A 24495-nucleotide genomic window follows, 5' to 3' on the forward strand; every position below is an offset into this window, starting at 1 on the left:
GTGAAGGAATACTGAAGAAATCAAATTCACGTCGTCAATTCTGTCAACAATGGAAAGTAAGCAAACATCTATTAATACCCATATCAACATTTCTCCTCGTCATGTGCAGTTACTATTCTTTCTTCACTACAAACATGTAGAATTGATTGGAGGAGAGAATTGAACGATACATATAAATATGGACTGGAGGATTGAGAGAAGAGAGAAGTGAGTGACATCTATAAATAAGGACTGGAGGATTGAGAGAAGAGAGAAGTGAGTGACACCTATAAATATGGATTGGAGGATTGAGAGAAGAGAGGAGTGAGTGACATCTATAAATAAGGACTGGAGGATTGAGAGAAGAGAGAAGTGAGTGACACCTATAAATATGGATTGGAGGATTGAGAGAGGAGAGAAGTGAGTGACACTTATAAATATGGACAGGAGGATTGAGAGAAGAGAGGAGTGAGTGACACCTATAAATAAGGACTGGAGGATTGAGAGAAGAGAGAAGTGAGTGACACCTATAAATATGGACTGGAGGATTGAGAGAAGAGAGGAGTGAGTGACACCTATAAATATGGACTGGAGGATTGAGAGAAGAGAGAAGTGAGTGACACCTATAAATATGGACTGGAGGATTGAGAGAAGAGAGGAGTGAGTGACACCTATAAATAAGGACTGGAGGATTGAGAGAAGAGAGAAGTGAGTGACATCTATAAATATGGATTGGAGGATTGAGAGAAGAGAGAAGTGAGTGACATCTATAAATATGGACTGGAGGATTGAGAGAAGAGAGAAGTGAGTGACACCTATAAATATGGACTGGAGGATTGAGAGAAGAGAGAAGTGAGTGACATCTATAAATATGGACTGGAGGATTGAGAGAAGAGAGAAGTGAGTGACACCTATAAATATGGACTGGAGGATTGAGAGAAGAGAGAAGTGAGTGACATCTATAAATATGGACTGGAGGATTGAGAGAAGAGAGAAGTGAGTGACACCTATAAATATGGACTGGAGGATTGAGAGAAGAGAGGAGTGAGCGACACCTATAAATATGGACTGGAGGATTGAGAGAAGAGAGAAGTGAGTGACATCTATAAATATGGACTGGAGGATTGAGAGAAGAGAGAAGTGAGCGACACCTATAAATATGGACTGGATGATTGAGAGAAGAGAGAAGTGAGTGACATCTATAAATATGGACTGGAGGATTGAGAGAAGAGAGAAGTGAGTGACACCTATAAATATGGACTGGAGGATTGAGAGAAGAGAGGAGTGAGTGACATCTATAAATATGGACTGGAGGATTGAGAGAAGAGAGAAGTGAGTGACACGATAACCTACCAATATGGACTGGAGGATTGAGAGAAGAGAGAAGTGAGTGACATCTATAAATATGGATTGGAGGATTGAGAGAAGAGAGGAGTGACACCTATTAATATGGACTGGAGGATTGAGAGAAGAGAGAAGTGAGTGACACGATAACCTACCAATATGGACTGGAGGATTGAGAGAAGAGAGAAGTGAGTGACATCTATAAATATGGATTGGAGGATTGAGAGAAGAGAGGAGTGACACCTATTAATATGGACTGGAGGATTGAGAGAAGAGAGAAGTGAGTGACACCTATAAATATGGATTGGAGGATTGAGAGAAGAGAGGAGTGAGTGACATCTATAAATAAGGACTGGAGGATTGAGAGAAGAGAGAAGTGAGTGACACCTATAAATATGGATTGGAGGATTGAGAGAGGAGAGAAGTGAGTGACACTTATAAATATGGACAGGAGGATTGAGAGAAGAGAGGAGTGAGTGACACCTATAAATAAGGACTGGAGGATTGAGAGAAGAGAGAAGTGAGTGACACCTATAAATATGGACTGGAGGATTGAGAGAAGAGAGGAGTGAGTGACACCTATAAATATGGACTGGAGGATTGAGAGAAGAGAGAAGTGAGTGACACCTATAAATATGGACTGGAGGATTGAGAGAAGAGAGGAGTGAGTGACACCTATAAATATGGACTGGAGGATTGAGAGAAGAGAGAAGTGAGTGACATCTATAAATATGGATTGGAGGATTGAGAGAAGAGAGAAGTGAGTGACATCTATAAATATGGACTGGAGGATTGAGAGAAGAGAGAAGTGAGTGACACCTATAAATATGGACTGGAGGATTGAGAGAAGAGAGAGGTGAGTGACATCTATAAATATGGACTGGAGGATTGAGAGAAGAGAGAAGTGAGTGACACCTATAAATATGGACTGGAGGATTGAGAGAAGAGAGAAGTGAGTGACATCTATAAATATGGACTGGAGGATTGAGAGAAGAGAGAAGTGAGTGACACCTATAAATATGGACTGGAGGATTGAGAGAAGAGAGGAGTGAGCGACACCTATAAATATGGACTGGAGGATTGAGAGAAGAGAGAAGTGAGTGACATCTATAAATATGGACTGGAGGATTGAGAGAAGAGAGAAGTGAGCGACACCTATAAATATGGACTGGAGGATTGAGAGAAGAGAGAAGTGAGTGACATCTATAAATATGGACTGGAGGATTGAGAGAAGAGAGAAGTGAGTGACACCTATAAATATGGACTGGAGGATTGAGAGAAGAGAGGAGTGAGTGACATCTATAAATATGGACTGGAGGATTGAGAGAAGAGAGAAGTGAGTGACACGATAACCTACCAATATGGACTGGAGGATTGAGAGAAGAGAGAAGTGAGTGACATCTATAAATATGGATTGGAGGATTGAGAGAAGAGAGGAGTGACACCTATTAATATGGACTGGAGGATTGAGAGAAGAGAGAAGTGAGTGACACGATAACCTACCAATATGGACTGGAGGATTGAGAGAAGAGAGAAGTGAGTGACATCTATAAATATGGATTGGAGGATTGAGAGAAGAGAGGAGTGACACCTATTAATATGGACTGGAGGATTGAGAGAAGAGAGAAGTGAGTGACACCTATAAATATGGACTGGAGGATTGAGAGAAGAGAGAAGTGAGTGACACCTATAAATATGGACTGGAGGATTGAGAGAAGAGAGAAGTGAGTGACATCTATTAATATGGATTGGGGGATTGAGAGAAGAGAGAAGTGAATGATACCTATAAATATGGACTGGAGGATTGAGAGAAGAGAGAAGTGAGTGACATCTATTAATATGGACTGGAGGATTGAGAGAAGAGAGGAGTGAGTGACACCTATAAATATGGACTGGAGGATTGAGAGAAGAGAGAAGTGAGTGACATCTATTAATATGGATTGGGGGATTGAGAGAAGAGAGAAGTGAGTGACATCTATAAATATGGATTCAGTGTTTAATACAGTGTATGCTGAATCATGGATGTTCATCGTACCTTCCTAGACTCGTTACTGATGTTGAAGACCAAAAGTCATTGAATTGGGAAGGGATGACAGGGAAATCGACATGGTTCTTAATGTACACGAAGATGTATAATAACCTGGTAGATTTTGGAAATTGGAAAATCCTAAAAGAAAATGTGTGCGAATATTGAACTGGCAAGCATGGTAGCGACAAGCCGTGCATGGAATGATTTACCACCCAACAATTTCAACGAAATGACATTGGTTTACTTAAAGGTTGATTCATTCAAAATGGTATATCCAAAAATGTATCAACTGATTCCATTATGATTACATTATGGGTTGAGTTACTTTCAATTCCATATGTTTTATAAGATGTGTTTATGCCAATTTTAAATGTCTCGACTCTCAATCTGAATTTCCACTCCTTTGGCTTCGAGCATCATCAAAGAGTCCTAGATCGACGAAACAGCTGTTTGGTTCAGCTAATTATTCTGATGATCTGATATCTAAAATCACTATTAATGTATTGGTCATTTATGTTTCTTTTGTACAGTATGATTTTTCCGTTGAAAAACAGAATTCATCAGGATTTTCTACACGTAAAACTTCATACCACTGTCACCACTGAGTGATTTGTTAGAGGTGATTATATTTGGGAACTTCATCTCGTCTCTACAATATGTCACAGGGGGCTAACTCAATGAAAATGGAATTTACCATACATATTTCGTATTTACTGGATGGACTGGTCAATATACTTAACGACCATATGATTTTTTTCAGAAAAATCGAGATTTAAAAAATTATTAAAAAATCGAGGTAATTACTAATAAAACTCGATTTTTTAATAATTTTTTAAATCTCGATTTTTCTGAAAAAAAATCATATGGTCGTTAAGTATATTGACCAGTCCATCCAGTAAATACGAAATATGTATGGTAAATTCCATTTTCATTGAGTTAGCCCCCTGTGCCCAGACCGTGGAATATCAAACGTCATTCTAAACGGTACTGAACCTACCTAATTCAACGGTCAGTAGAGACAAGTATGAACGACACTGGTCATCCACGTGTCAGTATAATGGAAAGTGAGAAATATCATGCAAGTAGTGTGTCTGCGACATGGCAGTTCAATTGATAAGTAGAATAAAGCGATCCTTTTGTTATTCAGCAATCATTATCGTGTCCGACACCGGTTTTCTGCCATTTTGCGACTTCTTTGATTGCGACTGTATATTTTACGTTAAAGGAGTAACGTCTTCCTGAAAGGCAGGATCACATTCACGAGGATTGGTGTCTTAGGGGACACCGACGGAAAAAAAGATAATGATTAAAATAACCATGGTTACCATGAATACTGTTTTCATGAAAGAAATGAAGAACTATTTCAAATGTAACAGTCAACTTCACGTGATCACAGATGACTGCGGTGCCGCTTTGTAGTATAGACGACGTTGTGCCTCGCCAATTTACGACAATGATTTAAAGTTTGTTTGTGTACACATACAGGGCATAATGTAGACCACCGTAACATGTGTGTGTATACACATGTGGTAAACCACACATACTCAGGAACATGTGACACGATCACATTCGTTACACTTACTTAATAAGAGATAACATTTCAAACTTATTGTGTTCATGGACCATAGTCAGGTGCTGTCGGATAATGTAAACTTAAATGAAGAACAGGTAAGATTGTCATTGTATTATAATCACTGAAATATGTTGGTTTCTGTTATAAATTATAACTCAATTGTATATTATGATAGATAAAATTTACCTCTATGTAACGAAATTCTCCGTTATATACAGATGTTTTATAATTTTGTGGCAAAACCTTTGTGAGCCATAGTCATTTATTTATATAGACCCTATGGAAGGACGAGATCGACGCACTTGTTTGTCAAACCAAAACATTATTTATATACCATTGTGTATGTGATTTTAGTGTCCATCAACTGACATCTGTATCAGACATTCGTGCTCTATTGTCTCTACAGTGACCTGACCTGTCTATCTATGGTGAACTGTCTCTCTATAACAGTGTATACTGTACCTAACGTTAGTTATCAGTTTGACCAGTACATATTTATATATATATTATATAGGTTGGCCTCCTCGATACCCTACATGTTCGGGGATTGTATCTATAAACGTACACCCCACCTTCTTACACAATGTTTTACTATTCGATTATCCTATTAAGATACCGGTTAAATGCATATTGATTTTTATATTTTAAAGTTTCTGTTCATTTTGATCTGCTTGGCTTCTCTTCTGGATCTTCACACTATTGGTTCACTGCATCACTACTGATGTGACAATTATAGAACGACGGAACTGTGTATATAGTCCCTATAACATCACCGACGTGTCCTAGAGGGACGAAATCCCTAGCATCACAGACGAGTCTTAAAAGGAAGACATCACTGATCAGTCCCAGGAGGACGAAATAGCTGTATGATACAACTAACAACGCTGTCGCGTCATAGAACGACGAAATAGCTGTCCCTAGCATCATAGACGAGTCCTAAAATGAAAAAAACAGATGCATGATGTCCCTAACATCACTGACATGTCCTAGAAGGACAAAACAGCTGTATGAAACCCCTTACATCACTGACATGTCCTAGAAGGACAAAACAGCTGTATGATGTCTCTAGTCCGAGAAGGCAAAATACCTGTATAGTGTCGCTAGCATCACTGACGAGTCCTAGAAAAGACAAAACACCTGAATTATGTACCTAACATCACTGACGAGTCCTAGAAGGAGAAACACCTGTATGATAGTTTTATATTTACTGTTTGTCATACAATGTATCGGTTATATTTACTGTTTGTCATACAATGTATCAATTATATTTACTGTTTGTCATACAATGTATCTATTATATTTACTGTTTGTCATAAAATGTACCTATTATATTTACTGTTTGTCATACAATGTATCTATTATATTTACTGTTTGTCATACAATGTATCAATTATATTTACTGTTTGTCCTACAATGTACCGATTATAATTACTGTTTGTCATACAATGTATCTATTATATTTACTGTTTGTCATACAATGTATCAATTATATTTACTGTTTGTCATACAATGTACCTATTATATTTACTGTTTGTCATACAATGTATCTATTATATTTACTGTTTGTCATACAATGTACCGATTATATTTACTGTTTGTCATACAATGTATCTATTATATTTACTGTTTGTCATACAATGTATTGATTACATTTACTGTTTGTCATACAATGTATTGATTATATTTACTGTTTGTCATACAATGTATTGATTATATTAACTGTTTGTCTTACAATGTATCGATTACGTCATTAATTAAGCATTGAACTGCTTCAGTTGGAAGTTATGGGCTGATGAATGCCAACTGGACAAAGGCAAATTTAATGAAGCGCATGTTGAATTTGCCTTTGTCCAGTTGGCATTCATCAGCCCATAACTTCCAACTAAAAGCTGTTCAATGCTTATATTTACATTTGACAACGATTTTTAAAAGACTATATCCAGGAATTTTGCTCCGACGATGAATAAACAAATCATTATCGTCAAAGACGGAACAGCCTTTTCAACAGCCATCTTTCGTTATCGCCGACGTGACAATTATGACGTCACTATACGAATGACGTCATAATATAGATTTGGAAGTTATGGACTCATAACTTCCAAGTGAGCTTGGTAAAGTTATATAGTGGGGCTGCAGTGTAAATGTAAATATTTAAGCATTGAACGGCTTTCAGTTGGCATTCATAGTCGATATGAATGCCAACTGGACAGAGGCAAAGAGGCAAATTCCATGAAGCGCGCTAGCGCTTCATGTTGAATTTGCCTCTGTCCAGTTGGAATTCATATCGACTATGAATGCCAACTGAAAGCCGTTCAATTCTTATATTTACCATCTGCGATTTTTTATTTGTCATGCGATTTTTGTTTTGAAATTTTCAAATTCAAATTTCCCGCGCTTACGAGTAGCAGAGATCACTTCCTGTTGGCAGTTCATAGGCTGGTGAACTCGCAACTGAATTGGTAGGGTTATATAGTGGCAGTGCCATACAATGGTAAATATTATATGATGATGCTACTCGGTCGTGCGTCGCTTCTCCTGCTTAACGCTCATCAATTTAGGAGTGTTACGACTGGTTCGCCCGTTGTCAGTATATCGTGACCGGGTGAGGGTCCTGCTGAATGAATCCGGCAGTATGCTTCAGTGAGATAGCACTATAAAATCGATATCTGTTCCGCGCTATCACAAGGAGACAAACACGAACATACCACATCATCCAAAAACACACACACTCACCACATGCATGCAATGAGTATATACTCTCTGGCGAATATGGTGACTACATCAATGATATTGGTGTCTTTGAGAAGCTGAATATATGAGCATATATTCGGGCAGTTCGAATTGTGTTTTCCGAACAATTTGACGGATGAAGCGGATAGAATATACCATCAGAAACTGAATTAATTATTTATTGGTGTCAAAAGTTATATCATGTATTCAAATTTAATTTTCTGCATTTCATTTTGTTTCTCGTTTGCTTCTGCTGATTTTCAAACGTTCTTTGTGAATTAGATAGCTCTTCCGTGTCAATGTAAAATAAAATTGATTAAACGGATTCAACAATTCTATATGTCACACTCTGCTTTTATATTTGAAATCAATTCCTTATTACGTCGACACGATTGTTTTAATTTTCAAAACTATTGCATGATATGATTTAGATTTTCGTGGTAAGGAATTTATTATATAGACTGGTATTGTTGTGTGGTAGTTACATTTGTATACAGGCGGTGTTTATGTTTTATTACACTCAGACAGCATGGCTATTACCGGTAGTAGAAATGGAATATAACTGACTACATGTGTGTACATATACTACTGATTACAATGATTATCTATGTTTATTTACACGGAAGGGAACTGATATATCAAGTGTAGATCTCTCGGTTATCTTGTAATGATGTTTCAATGAATAAAGTAGAATATATTTTAAACAAAAGTATCTACGGCCTGATGTTGACAGGATACACTTTAAAATTCATTTCAGAATTGGTACTTGAATTGATTTGTGTTATGATAGTCATCTAAAATATACCTTTAACTTATGTACAAATCGACTCGACAAACGCATTGTTTAACAAAACCGGACTGTGTTTTGTTTGTGTAGTTTTATTTTAAAGTGAAACAAATACATACATGTCATTTGTCAAGTGAGGACGGACATCAAGTTAGCCACCACAGTCTTCTGGATGACTCCTCAGAACAAAGACATATAAACAATACCCTAACTTTACATTACAAAATCGGCCTTAGACCTTTTTCCTGATAGTAAACCGAAGTAGAAAATGTCCAGTTCTGCCTCCTATTAGTTGAAGGCCCGATGGTACAATGATAGCACCTTCCACAGTAAGACCCATCGCGCACTTCCACCCAGGCCAGCAAGCGTGATTAATATAAGTTGATATAACTTTTTCGCATTTGTTGTAAAATCAATTAAGTTGACATTTTCATTACTCTTTATCGTTTCAAACCAATAAAACCGTGTTGCTAAATTTCCTTTTTCTTGTTGTTTTCTATCTTCCTAACTTGTTATCGATCATTTCATGTATTGTTGTTATGGTTTAGATTGTAAACATGTTACCGAACATCATAGTATATTTTTCGGACTGCAGATTTATCAAATGAAATGGCAGAAATGACGACGAAGTCTGTCAACACAGATAGAAGAAATGATAACGACACCACAGCCTCGACATATTTCGATGAACGGGTAGCTGTTCCACAACCGGATGGTGTAAGTATATATTAACAAAGGATGATACGTTTGTGTCTTGACTAAATAATATTTACATATAACTCTTTGTATTGTTTTCGTGTATGCTATTTTCGGCAGCACACAGACAATAAACATTGATATAGGTAGCTTGAACACTTGTCAATGTCATGAGACTTTCGACGAAAGACAACATCAAAAAATGTTTTCCTTTATGAAATTATAACTTCATTTTCATGGCTACTTTAAAACATACCTGGCTACCAATTTGACACTAATAACGATAGTTATGATGTTAACTACATTGAAAAGAATAATGTAAAGAATTTTTGCTTGTTTTAGACCCGCTTCAGTTTTCGTAAGTTATGGGCGTTTACAGGACCTGGCTTTTTGATGAGTATTGCCTACTTGGACCCAGGAAATATTGAATCTGACTTGGGAGCTGGTGCCAGCGCCCAATTTAAGGTTTGTTAACGACCGCGAAATATTAGTCCCGTGAAATATTAAACCCGCGAAATCTAACAACTACAAGGTATCTATATACCAGTCAGCTAGGCTAATACTATTAAATGATGATGCGTTTGTCATATTTACTCAGTTTCATAACATTTTAAATATTTTGAAGTAAATGAGGTTCTTTAGGGACGAAATATTAGATATACATGTAAAACAATTCCTTGATGTTTCGCTGTTATATCTATTTGGCAGAAGCCCTCAATAGTCGGATATCCACGGTTGATTGCACTTGGGTGAAACGTGTAGGGTAGCGTAGTGCAATCAGTCATGTGATAAGTGTAGGGTAGCGTAGTGCAATCAACCGTGTGATAAGTGTAGGGTAGCGTAGTGCAATCAACCGTGTGTTAAGTGTAGGGTAGCGTAGTGCAATCAACCGTGTGATAAGTGTAGGGTAGCGTAGTGCAATCAACCGTGTGATAAGTGTAGGGTAGCGTAGTGCAATCAACCGTGTGATAAGTGTAGGGTAGTGTAGTGCAATCAACCGTGTGATAAGTGTAGGGTAGCGTAGTGCAATCAACCGTGTGATAAGTGTGGGGTAGCGTAGTGCAATCAGTCATGTGATAAATGTAGGGTAGCGTAGTGCAATCAGCCGTGTGATAAGTGTAGGGAGTGTAGTGCACTCAACCGTGTAATGGGTGTAGCCAATTGTAATCAACCATGTGAAGAGTGTAGCGTATTGCAATCAACAGATGATGTTAGTCATCGAATATATATATACATGTATATACATGTATATATATATATATTTGCACGCTAAGGTTCATATCGTGAACTTAAACATTTAGTATAGGATATAGATTTATGTTATTAGTCAAACATCGATTAATACTTATTATATTAACACAGAAATGAAATATCTGATAATAACATTGGATATGGCGATATGAACCCTCGACGATGTTTATTATAGAGCTTTATTCAGATTATATTGTATACATGACTCAATTCAAATTTAAATGTCCTATTCGATTTTCTTGTATAATACTAAAGTAGACAAACATTGCTCGGGACAGGGATTGGCAAACTGAGATCATCAGACTCAAGTGTAAGAGGATACTAGTTGGAACATCATCCGCAATGCTTCTTAATCACGTTCTCGTGTCGACCACAAACGTATATCACAGATATGAATCACGTGAAACACTTACAGGGCTCCCCGGCTAATGGAGATCGTGAGCTACAGTTGATTATCATTCTATGGATATTTACTGTGAAACATACTACTTTAGGTACCTGTTTATATCCCAGAGTTCCATTTTACTTTGAGGAAAACATACATGTGGGATTAAAGAATTGAGATTAAAACCTTTACTTGCCGTTAGCTATTATAATTGGGAAAAAACATAGGTGAATAGTCCCTTTCAATTACGGAAGTCTATTCCATTTCTACAGGAACATTATACGATTTTATGGTGACTATAACTTTACATAGCCGTTAAATGGACTCAATTTCAATTTCAATTCTTTTATTACTTTCGGCCGTACGGCCTATCAGTCACAAACACATTGTACATGAAATACATAAATTACAGCATGGCGTATACAACAGTACAAGTCCTTTGCTTCATCTTAGGTGAACAGAGCAAAACTGCAACCAGCTTAACGCTCAGCATATTTGGAGTGGGACGACTGGTTCGCCCGTTGTCAGTATAATGTGACCGGGTGGGGTGTGCTGCTGGGTGTCTTCGGCAGTATGCTTCAGTGAGGTAGCACTCTAAATCGGCAAAAGTTCCGGCCTATCACATGGAGACTTAACACGTACATACCGCAGCCTCTCAAAACACACATACGCACTCACCACACGCATGCATGTCGCACGCACGGGAGGCCGTCCTTAAATGACCTTAGCTGTTAATAGGACGTTAAACCAATAAAACCAAAACCAAAGCAACCAGCAATCTCCTCAACAATGTATCAATGATCTATTTACCTGTTAATACTTTATGTACATATTTACTTTTTAAAAGTTTTATTTGTACATACGTCATTCTGTACATATTTTTTATAACTCGTATGATATGTACGGCCTCTGTCGGCCATCATACAATACAAATGGTTTATCTTTTTACAACTCTTTAGACATGCTTTGATTTACTAATCGGGTACCGTCGATGAAACAGAATACGTAAATCTTCTCTCCTTGAATTTTACAATTTTCTCTTATCAAATTAATTTTGTTTTATAACGAAGTTGATTTCAAGTTAGAACCACGGCTTTTTATGTTGCCACAGTTTCTCGTATTTTCTTATGAAGTAAACTGTTGTTGTTTTCTTTCTTTCTTTTTGACCTTTTTTTCTTTTATTTTCTATAATGATTGATGACGTTTCTAATGTTTTTCATTTTGGTTACAGTGTTTTTTTAATTATTATTTTAGTTGCTATGGGTATTGATGCTGTCGACCGTCCTGGGACTCTTGATGCAGAGGCTGGCTGCAAGACTTGGGGTGGTGACAGGATTACATCTGGCCGAAATAGCCTTCAAACGCTATCCCAAAGTACCTCGTGTTACTCTGTGGGTAATGGTGGAAATAGCGATCATAGGTAAAAATTACCTCTCACCACCGCCTATTTACAGCTATTTAGAATTTAGATGGAAAAAAACCTTAGTAGCGCTATTGGAGACACGGTGCCCAAGTGGTAGGACGCTGGGCTATGTTTTATCTTTTAAAAAGCCGTTGTGTTTCAGTCACCTCAGACAGTGGGGGATATTGTGTACAAGCTGTAAGTGCTGAATGGCAGCTCCTGCTGTATGCTGCCAAGGAAGTTGATAAAGATAACGAATTGTGAACTGTGTTGATGACGTCTATAACCTTAAAACCAACATTGTTATTATTATAATTGGATGTCAAAACGGCATCCCAAGACAGTGCTTAATAAGTATACTTTATAACATGGAATTTCTTTGTGATTTCTTTTTGTGGTACAGACTTTCGTCGATATCCTATTTAAACAAATAGTGATCTTGTAGTTCAACTTATTCGTTGTGTTTATGGTCGTGGTTCTACGAAAATCGCAAATATTTATGCACATAAAAATTGTATGGTATGCGATACTAGAGTGGCCTAAACAAAATGTAATTAGTTTTAGAACTCTTCGCTAATGTAAGATACAACGAATTATTAAATGCACACAAATGAACATCGTAATGTTTAATGATGACAGAGTGGAAAATGTTGAAAATTTCAATGAAAGATCATCGCTTCAATGCAATCGCTTCAATACATATATGTTTTCAATTGGCATTCAAGTTTATTATTTGATGCATTTCATCATCCGGAAATATAATATAGACTTAAGTTGTTGTTGTTGCTGCTGCTGTTGTTGATGATGTTGTTGTCAATCAAATGTTTTATTTACAATAGGATCTGACATACAGGAAGTCATCGGAACAGCTATAGCCATCAGCATTTTGTCAAACGGAAAGTATGTACACAGTTTTATGGGTGTCCGTATACTCGTCTGTGTGCACAATATGTTCTTCTCTGATCAATGTTGTTTCAGTAATTTAATTATAATCAGAAAGAATTAAGAAAGTGTTGCATGTCGTTGTGTTAATGGAATCATCCAATACAGTAACGTTGGATATACGTGTGCCAATTCCTTTAGACAAACCTATTTTAATGTGTTGATACAGAGATACCTGGATATGTACAGAAGGCCAAAATGCTAGCACGCCAAAATCATCACTGCATTGATAAGTTAATCTTCGATATTTCGCTAAAATATTAAATGCCTTTACAGTGAAAATTAAAATATATAGTCGCACTCTTCAACGTTATATGTTATTCCAAACAAGTCGGCCTTGTTATGTTCTCTGTGTTGTCCTCGTGTGTTACATTAGACAAATCAGTTTCCATTGTATTGTTTTAGAGTACCTCTATATGCAGGGGTCCTTATAACCATCGTGGATACATTCACCTTCCTGCTGCTGGACCGGTACGGACTGAGGAAACTGGAGGCGTTTTTCTGCTTCCTCATCACTATCATGTCCGTCAGCTTTGGTTACGAGGTAAACGTTATAGCGCGAACAACTAAAAACTAACAAAATAGACAGCTATTGACTTCGGGTGAGGGGAATAGTTGTGTTGATGAATGCTGCGGTTATTTATGATTGTACTAAAACACACCAGCGAAAAGCCCCTTAAAATACAAGTTTTGTAACAGATATAATATAGAATCGCTAATACAGAACTAAATATAAATCGCATTTTGGGACTCGTCAGTGATGTTAGGGACGAAAGTGTGGAAATCCGACAGGGAATCTAGGAAAGCCAAAGTGGACGATATGGAAAGAAATATTTTTTCTGTACGGTTTGCAAATTAACTATTACATACATATATAAGTGTAGATCAAAATTAGTACGTTATTATTTTGATAATTACCCAATTAAATTGTGGTACTCAGGTAAATTAATATTCCCATGCACCATTTCCGTTACTATAACGATTTTAGATTCTAAAGGCGATATTACTAAAACGCATGACAGTGCATTGGAGGAAATACTATTTTATTTCAACTCCATTAACAAAATTCATTTTAGTACCACTCAGATGCTTGTTGGCCCAAGACAAAAAAACTTTAGATAAGTGATAGAATACCTATGAATGAAAGATTTTAAATTTTGTCAAATGTGACATCATATCACATAATCATTATAGACAAAGGGAGGCGACAATTCCTCTTCGAATGCGTACTTATGATTCATTATAGAGTATTCAATTATCTTGTTGTTGTATATCACATGTATGTTTGCCCTCAAAATGGGTTCATTCGTATATGTATTCTCTTGTGCTTTAGTATGTGGTAGCTAGCCCAGACCAGCCGAGCGTCCTGAAAGGTATGTTCTTTCCTTACTGTGAGAACTGTGGCTCTGATGAACTTCTACAAGGCATTGGAATAGTTGGAGCCATCATCATGCCGCATAACATATACCTACACTCTGCACTCGTCAAGGCAAGTTACAAAGGGTATTTTATTTTGAAGAAACCAGAATGAAAAAAACAACATATTTCTAGCTCAAAATATTAATTTACAAGAAAACATTTGAAAAATCACAAGTTGAATACGACCATGGCCTTTATTCACGAAACCATTATCATGCTCAAGGAAGAAAATTGTTCTTAACTCGACTTCCTTTAAGATTGTTTAAATAACAGCAGTTTAAAAGAAAAACCAAAAGATCGAAAACAATATTTCTTTTAAAGTCTCTCCGAAATTCGTTCTAATCTTCAATACAACATTGATTCAGATATCAGATTGATCACTAGTAATTTTGAGCCTGAGCACAAATATGTAACTGGGCACATGCCTTCATGGCTTCATGAATACGGGCCTTGATGTTCCGAGAAGGTAATTACAAGTATCATGTATAAGTACCAAGCAAATTAAGGTCAAATCCGGGTTTAGTCTAATCTACAAAGTATGAGCCAGGGTTTTTGATAACAAACACAACCAGGGATATCGTCAAACATCCGTATGAAGTAACAGCTAGGACCAGCTGAGATTAATTACATTTGGTTGTAGCTGTTGTAATATTTGTATATTGGTATCCTATTGTTTGATTACATTTGGCTGTAGCTGTTGTGATATTTGTATAATGGTATCCTACTGTTAGATTACATTTGGCTGTATCTGTTGTGATATTTGTATACTGGTATCATCTTGGTACTTCAGTTCTCCGTGTGGTCTTAAAGTTAAATTAAGAACATAGTGTTGATATATCGATATGAATATTTTCTTAGAATTGTCCTCATTTTTTCATACTTGTCTATAGAATGTTTCCCCCAAGTCGTATACAACATATACATTGTGCTTTAGCTAGTGCATCAATATAACTTATTTTTCGTTTTTATCTATTTTCAATATTTGAAAGACCTCTGTTTTTGGTATTCCAATTCATTTTAATATAATGTCTAAATAAACGATATTGGGGTGTTTTTCTTCTGTATATCATTATGATTTTTTTCACTGATTTCGTACACAGTCGAGGGATGTCAATCGGAAACAGAAGGAAGCGGTCAGTGAGGCCAATATGTACTTCTTTATTGAGGCGGCCATTGCTTTGTTTGTTTCCTTCCTCATCAATCTCTTCGTCACGGCGGTATTTGCTGAGGGCTTCTATGGCAGATCATCAGAAGATCTAGTAAACAGGATTTAATATAAAATTATTAAAAAAAGTGTTGATTATTAGTATTTTACTAGTTTTTAGCGTCCAGCTCAACAAATATATCATTTTTGATTGATATGTGTTTTCTATTTAAAAAAAAAAACACAAATAAAGATTAATAGGTAAAAAGGACCATGACGCCGTCTTGCTGGGTTAATCGGCTTTAATAAAGAATGTTGACTAGTTTCACAAATAAAGATTGTTATCAAGTACCAACTAGTTGTATTGACAATGTATTACTTGTATTTGGCATAGAACGAAAGACGTCGTAATCATTTCCGAATACTGAAAAATCATCTCTACAGTCGCGCATTGTCATAATTCACACTAAGAAAGGTCTTAATATCTTCAGTATTCTGTACAGATATACCTACCCTATAATTTTCCACAGAATTAATGTAATATTCCTTATCTAAGATTTTTTTCTGACATCCAAGAATGTTTTCGAATAATTTTTTTAAATCAAGGAACGTTCATGAATCTGGGATCTGCTTTTGAAAGCTTATCTTGTCTTTTCTCTGCGGAAATGCAAAAGAATTACCATCTATATTTCATTCACTGTATCTAATAACTATTTATATCTCATTTACAGTATCATATCTGTACAAGCGCCAACAGTCCGCACGCAGATTTATTCAACGTAAGTAAATTAATGGTCGACTTAGCAGATTTTCTATTCGTTTTGAAATCACCCAGTATAGTGACATAAACTGTACAACCAAGTATTATCTTAATCCTGCCATCACCATTTTATCTATATATTAAAGAAATAATGTTAAATTTTCAATGTGAATTCTGCAAGTGTTTTTGTCAATTACTCAGAACGTGTAATATATGAACAAATGAATGATTTTGTATTGAGCAGAACTATCACGTGGTTAAATTTTCAATGTGAATTCTGCAAGTGTTTACTTATTCTACTCACAAAACATGTATATATAATGTGTATAAACTTTGTATTGAACAGGACTCTAACGTGGTTGCTGATGTAGATATATACAGAGGGGTAAGTCAATGATTATATATATTACTGTAAACCAATTCGTTTTCACGGCGATTAATTTTCGCGATTGTCCTGACACCTGAACATTACCAAAATAAATAGCTCGCAAGTATGTGTTGACTAACAGTTTACAAATATTATTTTGTATCAACAAAAAACTTGCATGACGTAAAGACGACATAATTATGTAAAGATTTCAGTGGAAAAAGCACAAGTATGCAGTATATTTTTTCACGAAAGCAAACATGTTTTAATTGAGCTTTACCACAGGGTATACATTGGAAGCAGCCGTCTACTGGTGTGAAAAACAATCAACATTTGATTTGTCTTCTTCTGGTTTCGTCACTTACATACCGTACATATTTTGCGTACATTTATCTAAATATCCAGGCGTTACTTGTGAATTAAAATTTGGGATTAAGAAGACATCCTTTTCTATATTGATAATATTCTTCAAGTTTCACGTAGTATTTAACGAAGCAAAGAATTGTACAAATGACAAACAGGATGGTTTAGATTTTCTCGGCTTCCCCTCTTTGACTGTAACACGTTTAGCCTCTAGCATCAATGATGGGTCTTAGACGCTGTTGCAGCTACAAATGCAGATGATGTAGTTGTATTTATGCGCTACACTCATAACAGGAAAACTTGAACAGCATGTTTTGAATAAAAATGACCACTGAAATGGTGATGTTAAAATTTATGAAATATTCTAGAGTCATTTTCATGACATAAAAATGCTCATAAAAACACGAATCATTATCAAAACAAACAATATATTTCAACACACTGCAATTCCTTAAAAAAATAGAAGCAACTACTACATAAGTACAATATCCCCAAAACTATGTCAGCTAGTCTAAGTGGCTTTGCCAAAAATCGCCACTAAGACACTTCTGAGCAAAAATCAAAACCTCTTCCCTAAGTTTGTATTTATTACTACTATGATATATACCATTAATATATGTTTTTTGTTTGTACAATCCTTCATCTACAGTGTGATATGATAGAATGATATACCATTAATATGTGTTTTTTGTTTGTACAATCCTTCATCTACAATGTGATATGATAGAATGATATACCATTAATATGTGTTTTTGTTTGTACGATCCTTCATCTACAATGTGATATGATAGAATATACCATTAATATGTGTTTTTGTTTGTACGATCCTTCATCTACAATGTGATATAATAGTATGATATGTAATCGTTTGATGGTTTACATTCCATCCATTCTCAGGGGATTTATCTTGGTTGTAAATACGGAATAGCCGCCATGTATATCTGGGCGATTGGCATATTGGCGGCTGGTCAGAGCTCTACAATGACTGGCACGTATTCTGGTCAGTTTGCAATGGAGGTGAGTAAATAAGCTCTGTCACACTGATGTCTGACTGTTAATGGTCTCTTAACGATATGTCAGAATGTCTCTCATCTTTTACCATTAGTAAACATTACCTTACTTAATGTATTTTCATAACAAAAATTCCATATTAAAATATCATCAAATGTGTGTCATTTGATTATTACTTCAATCCTTTATGCATTTCAACTCCCCAGTTTCATAGGCGGATCCAGTATTGGTGATTGGGGGGTTGAGGGTTACATTTCCTGGAATTAGTTTTTGTGAATACATTTTGTATGGTATTCTGATGAAATTCTTAGAATCAATTCTTGATCTGCCTTTGGGTTTCGTCAATATTCATTAACTGATGAAATGAACATAATTTAAGGACAAAAATCTTTTTCGGGAAATTATGTGATGTTCAAAATGGAAAATTTTAGGTTATAGACTAATTATGAAACTGTGTCCTGACAAAAGGATAATAATGAAAGTAACATTTAATGTACTGTAAATAACGAACCGTTACCATAGTTATGTGTTTACCTATCAGGGATTCCTAAATCTTACGTGGAAAAGATGGCAAAGAGTACTGTTCACGCGATCCATCGCCATCTTACCAACTGTGTTCATCGCAATCTACAAAGGAATACAAGATTTGACTGGAATGAATAATCTACTCAACGTTCTTATGAGTCTACAATTACCATTCGCTCTTATTCCCATCCTCACCTTCACCAACTCCGAAAAACTCATGGGCGAATTTAAAAATGGATTGTAAGAGTTTTTATTAGTATTGTGTGTATACTTTTTCTTGTTTTCATGACGTAAATCATTAAAATGCAAAACATTTTTTCTCGTTTGCAACATCGAGTTTAAAATACAGAACAGCTGAACAAGAATTATATGATCATGAAACAAAATTTAAATGAATGCGCTACAATCATAATCTTAGCACATTGACTGGAAAGTACTAGGTATTAAGGAACAGTTCTAATGTCGAATATGTATGTGTTATGTTTGAAATGTGGAACAGTTTTTTTTTACATTTAAATTCAATATCAATTGATATTATTGATTTTTTTTAAATTTTGTTGAAGAGATATTAATGTATGTATTCTTCTTTCAATTAGACTGAATATATTTAACAATGAATGATTTGATAAACAGGTGTTGAATCCCATTATATTAAAATTATTTCGTTATATTCCAGAGTTACGAAGATTCTTACTAGTGTATTATCCGTGGCTGTGATAGTTATCAACTTATATTTCGTGGCTGTGTACATACCGGATTTACCACGTCACTGGGCTATGTACCTCCTCATAGCAATCATCCTACTCTTCTATGTGTTGTTTACAGCATACTTGGTAAGTTTATACTAATCGCAGTATTTGATATTTACCTCCTTATAACGGTCATCCTCCACTTTTAAGTTTATACTAAATATCAACCTCGTTATAACGGCCATCCTCCACTTCTAAGTTTATACTGAGATCGTAACATTAGATATCGACCTCTTTATAACGGCCATCCTGCACTTCTAAGTTTATACGGAGATCGTAACATTAGATATTTACCTCTTTATAACGGCCATCCTACACTTCTAAGTTTATACTGATATCGTAACATTAGATATCGACCTCCTTATAACGGCCATCCTACACTTCTAAGTTTATACGGAGATCGTAACATTAGATATTGACGTCCTTACAACGGCCATCCTCCACTTCTAAGTTTATACTGAGATCGTAACATTAGATATTTACCTCCTTATAACGGTCATCCTCCACTTCTAAGTTTATACTGAGATCGTAACATTAGATATTGACCTCCTTATAACGGTCATCCTCCACTTCTAAGTTTATACTGAGATCGGAACATTAGATATTGACCTCCTTATAACGGTCATCCTCCACTTCTAAGTTTATACTGAGATCGTAACATTAGATATTGACCTCCTTATAACGGTCATCCTCCACTTCTAAGTTTATACTGAGATCGTAACATTAGATATTGACCTCCTTATAACGGTCATCCTCCAATTCTAAGTTTATACTGATATCGTAACATTAGATATCGACCTCCTTATAACGGCCATCCTACACTTCTAAGTTTATACGGAGATCGTAACATTAGATATTGACGTCCTTATAACGGCCATCCTCCACTTCTAAGTTTATACTGAGATCGTTCTATTATATATTGACCTCCTTATAACGGTCATCCTCCACTTCTAAGTTTATACTGAGATCGTAACATTATATATTGACCTCCTTATAACGGTCATCCTACACTTCTAAGTATATACTGATATCGTTCCATTAGATATCGACCTCCTTATAACGGCCATCCTCCACTTCTAAGTTTATACTGAGATCGTAACATTATATATTGACCTCCTTATAACGGTCATCCTCCACTTCTAAGTTTATACTGATATCGTTCCATTAGATATCGACCTCCTTATAACGGCCATCCTACACTTCTAAATTTATACTGAGATCGTAACATTATATATTGACCTCCTTATAACGGTCATCCTCCACTTCTAAGTTTATACTGATATCGTAACATTAGATATTGACCTCCTTATACCGGCCATCCTACACTTCTAAGTTGATACTGAGATCGTAACATTAGATATTGACCTCCTTATAACGGTCATCCTCCACTTCTAAGTTTATACTGAGATCGTAACATTAGATATTGACCTCGTTATAACGGTCATCCTCCACTTCTAAGTTTATACGGAGATCGTAACATTAGATATCAACCTCCTTATAACGGTCATACTCCACTTCTAAGTTTATACTGATATCGTAACATTAGATATTGACCTCCTTATAACGATCATCCTCCACTTCTTAGTTAATACTGAGATCGTAGCATTAGATATTGACCTCCTTATAACGGCCATCCTCCACTTCTAAGTTTATACTGAGATCGTAACATTATATATTGACCTCCTTATAACGGCCATCCTCCACTTCTTACTTGATACGGAGATCGTAGCATTATATATTGACCTCCTTATAACGGTCATCCTCCACTTCTAAGTTTATACTGAGATCGTAACATTATATATTGACCTCCTTATAACGATCATCCTCCACTTCTGAGTTTATACTGAGATCGTAACATTATATATTGACTTCCTTATAACGGCCATCCTCCACTTCTAAGTTTATACTGAGATCGTAACATTAGATATTGACCTCCTTATAACGGCCATCCTCCACTTCTAAGTTTATACTGAGATCGTAACATTAGATATTGACCTCGTTATAACGGTCATCCTCCACTTCTAAGTTTATACTGAGATCGTAACATTAGATATCGACCTCCTTATAACGGTCATCCTACACTTCTAAGTTTATACTGAGATCGTAACATTAGATATTGACCTCGTTATAACGGTCATCCTCCACTCCTAAGTTTATATTGAGATCGTAACATTAGATATTGACCTCCTTATAACGGTCATCCTCCACTTCTAAGTTTATACTGAGATCGTAACATTATATATTGACCTCCTTATAACGGCCATCCTCCACTTCTTACTTGATACGGAGATCGTAGCATTATATATTGACCTCCTTATAACGGTCATCCTCCACTTCTAAGTTTATACTGAGATCGTAACATTATATATTGACCTCCTTATAACGATCATCCTCCACTTCTGAGTTTATACTGAGATCGTAACATTATATATTGACTTCCTTATAACGGCCATCCTCCACTTCTAAGTTTATACTGAGATCGTAACATTAGATATTGACCTCCTTATAACGGCCATCCTCCACTTCTAAGTTTATACTGAGATCGTAACATTAGATATTGACCTCGTTATAACGGTCATCCTCCACTTCTAAGTTTATACTGAGATCGTAACATTAGATATCGACCTCCTTATAACGGTCATCCTACACTTCTAAGTTTATACTGAGATCGTAACATTAGATATTGACCTCGTTATAACGGTCATCCTCCACTCCTAAGTTTATATTGAGATCGTAACATTAGATATCGACCTCCTTATAACGGTCATCCTCCAATTCTAAGTTTATACTGATATCGTAACATTAGATATTGACCTCCTTATAACGGCCATCCTACACTTCTAAGTTTATACTGAGATCGTAACATTAGATATTGACCTCCTTATAACGGTCATCCTCCACTTCTAAGTTTATACTGAGATCGTAACATTAGATATTGACCTCGTTATAACGGTCATCCTCCACTTCTAAGTTTATACTGAGATCGTAACATTAGATATCGACCTCCTTATAACGGTCATCCTCCACTTCTAAGTTTATACTGATATCGTTCCATTATATATTGACCTCCTTATAACGGCCATCCTCCACTTCTAAGTTTATACTAATCGCAGCATTATATATTGAACACCTTATACACACACAGCAATTTATTCTTGCTAAATGTGTCAGATAATAAAGCGATGTATAGCTACATTAGGGATTTATCACAACTAAATAGTTTAGTTTGTTTGGTTTGTTTTTATTTAACGTCCTATTAACAGCCAGGGTCATTTAAGAATGTGCCAGGTTTTAAAGATGGAGGAAAGCTGGAGTACCCGGAGAAAAACCATCGACCTACGGTCAGTACCTGGCAACTGCCCCACGTAGGTTTCGAACTCGCAACCCAGAGGTGGAGGGCTAGTGTTAAAGTATCGGGACACCTTACCACTCGGCCACCGCGACTAAATAGAAATCAGTTCTGAAAAAAAATGAACTCAACGATGATGCAACATAGATAAATCATTGTTTCCATCTACATTGAAATCATTATTGTGTATTTCTCTTTATCAGACGTGGTACTGCCTAATAGGAATGGGATGGACATGGTTATTAAAAATACCGGTAAGACTTATTATTTCTCGTTTGAAAAGTAAAATACGTTTTAATTAGCAACAACATGTATTGTTATACAATACTTGAGGAATGTACAGATTATTGTACTAAACAAATATTTCTGTCTGAATGGTTATTTTGATAAAACTGATGTTGTATTTCCAGGTCAAAGTTGAGTTTATATTGAATGAATTGTCCAGTGAATGTATATATACACGTAACATGTATATATCCTTCTTTAGATAAAAAGAAACTCTGTTTAAGTATTTCACATTTTATGGAAACCTGGCGATAATACAAATATTAACTGAAGTTTTACATATTTTTGTCATTAGTGTCCATTTATATTTTGTCATTATGACTTAACAAATTCTATTGTTTTCAATACGACAAGTTTAACAAACTATTGTTCAGTATATTTTTGTTTACATTTCAGTGTCCAAAATTTCTTGAATATACAGACGAATTCAGCATCGAGATTCTTGATGAAGAGGAAGGCGATGATACAATGAATGACATATCATAGTAATTCATAAACTGATGTACACACACTGTCAACGAAAGTGTGTTCAAAGGGACACCGCAGAATATGGATGATCGCTCAACCATGTCAGAGACCTCCATACTGTATTAAGACGTCTTGGAAAGTCAATTAATTATCACATCTTCATGCACAGGGGCCTTGACTCATTCATATGACACAGAATGAAAAGTTAACCCCCAAGTTCAACCCGTAGATCATTGGGGCATGATGACACGTTCCTATGACCCAGAAAGTAAAGTAAACATCTAGATTACATAAAATTAACCCTTGGGTCTGACTCCGATCAGTGATCTTGGGTTCGGACCAAGGGGTTAATTTTTCATTCAGGGTCATAGGAACTTGTCAAGTCCCTGTGTCTTTACTTCATTGGCAACATGAACTCAATCCCTGGAATTTTGACGGGGACAATTCTGTCTGGTGTGTAATAATTAACAATAAACACATAGTGGAAGTTCCGATATTTCATGAAGTAAGTCAACAAGTCATCAACACCGACATAAAATGAAATTATGTCGCTAATGAATTTTGTTTTTCTCTGGAGAAGTGAAACAATTCTGCAATGCATGTACTCAGAAGAAACATGCCATCTTATTAATGTTTTCGTTGCAATTCCATGGTGCAATTTGGCATTACAATGCAGTTGGATTGTAATCGAGCACTTGCTATATGTTTGTACATATATTAAATACAGGGTTACATTTCATCAGAAGACTGGATCATTGACGTGAACAAAATAAAATGGCAAGCCATGATCACTGCAAGGCCACCAAATTAAGACTATTCTGTCTCCCAATATACATGTACATGTACATTGTATAAAAATCATTATTGGACAATTGACTGTGATATTATGTATAATTATGGAATATACAGTATTTTCATTAAATTTTGTGTTGAAATG

General features: G+C 35.9%; 1 protein-coding gene across 2 annotated transcripts; it reads left to right on the top strand.

Moving 5' to 3' along the window:
- LOC117343185 (natural resistance-associated macrophage protein 2-like) lies at positions 1-24297 on the top strand. 2 transcript variants are annotated; one of them, XM_033905524.1, is made up of 15 exons: positions 1-56; positions 9038-9159; positions 9481-9603; positions 12029-12194; positions 13016-13076; positions 13524-13662; positions 14452-14607; positions 15638-15796; positions 16413-16460; positions 16788-16826; positions 18069-18188; positions 18724-18947; positions 19384-19540; positions 23009-23059; positions 23487-24297. In XM_033905524.1, exons 1-15 carry the CDS (start codon positions 50-52, stop codon positions 23574-23576), a joined length of 1662 nt encoding a protein of 553 aa, XP_033761415.1. In that variant the 5' UTR covers positions 1-49; the 3' UTR covers positions 23577-24297. The 2 variants fall into 2 exon arrangements, with proteins under 2 accessions (XP_033761415.1, XP_033761416.1); XM_033905525.1 differs by lacking the exon at positions 1-56 and adding an exon at positions 4870-5020.
- The last annotated feature ends 198 nt before the right edge of the window (positions 24298-24495 follow it).

Source organism: Pecten maximus, chromosome 15 (assembly GCF_902652985.1).
Source record: "Pecten maximus chromosome 15, xPecMax1.1, whole genome shotgun sequence".
NCBI lineage: Eukaryota > Metazoa > Mollusca > Bivalvia > Pectinida > Pectinidae > Pecten > Pecten maximus.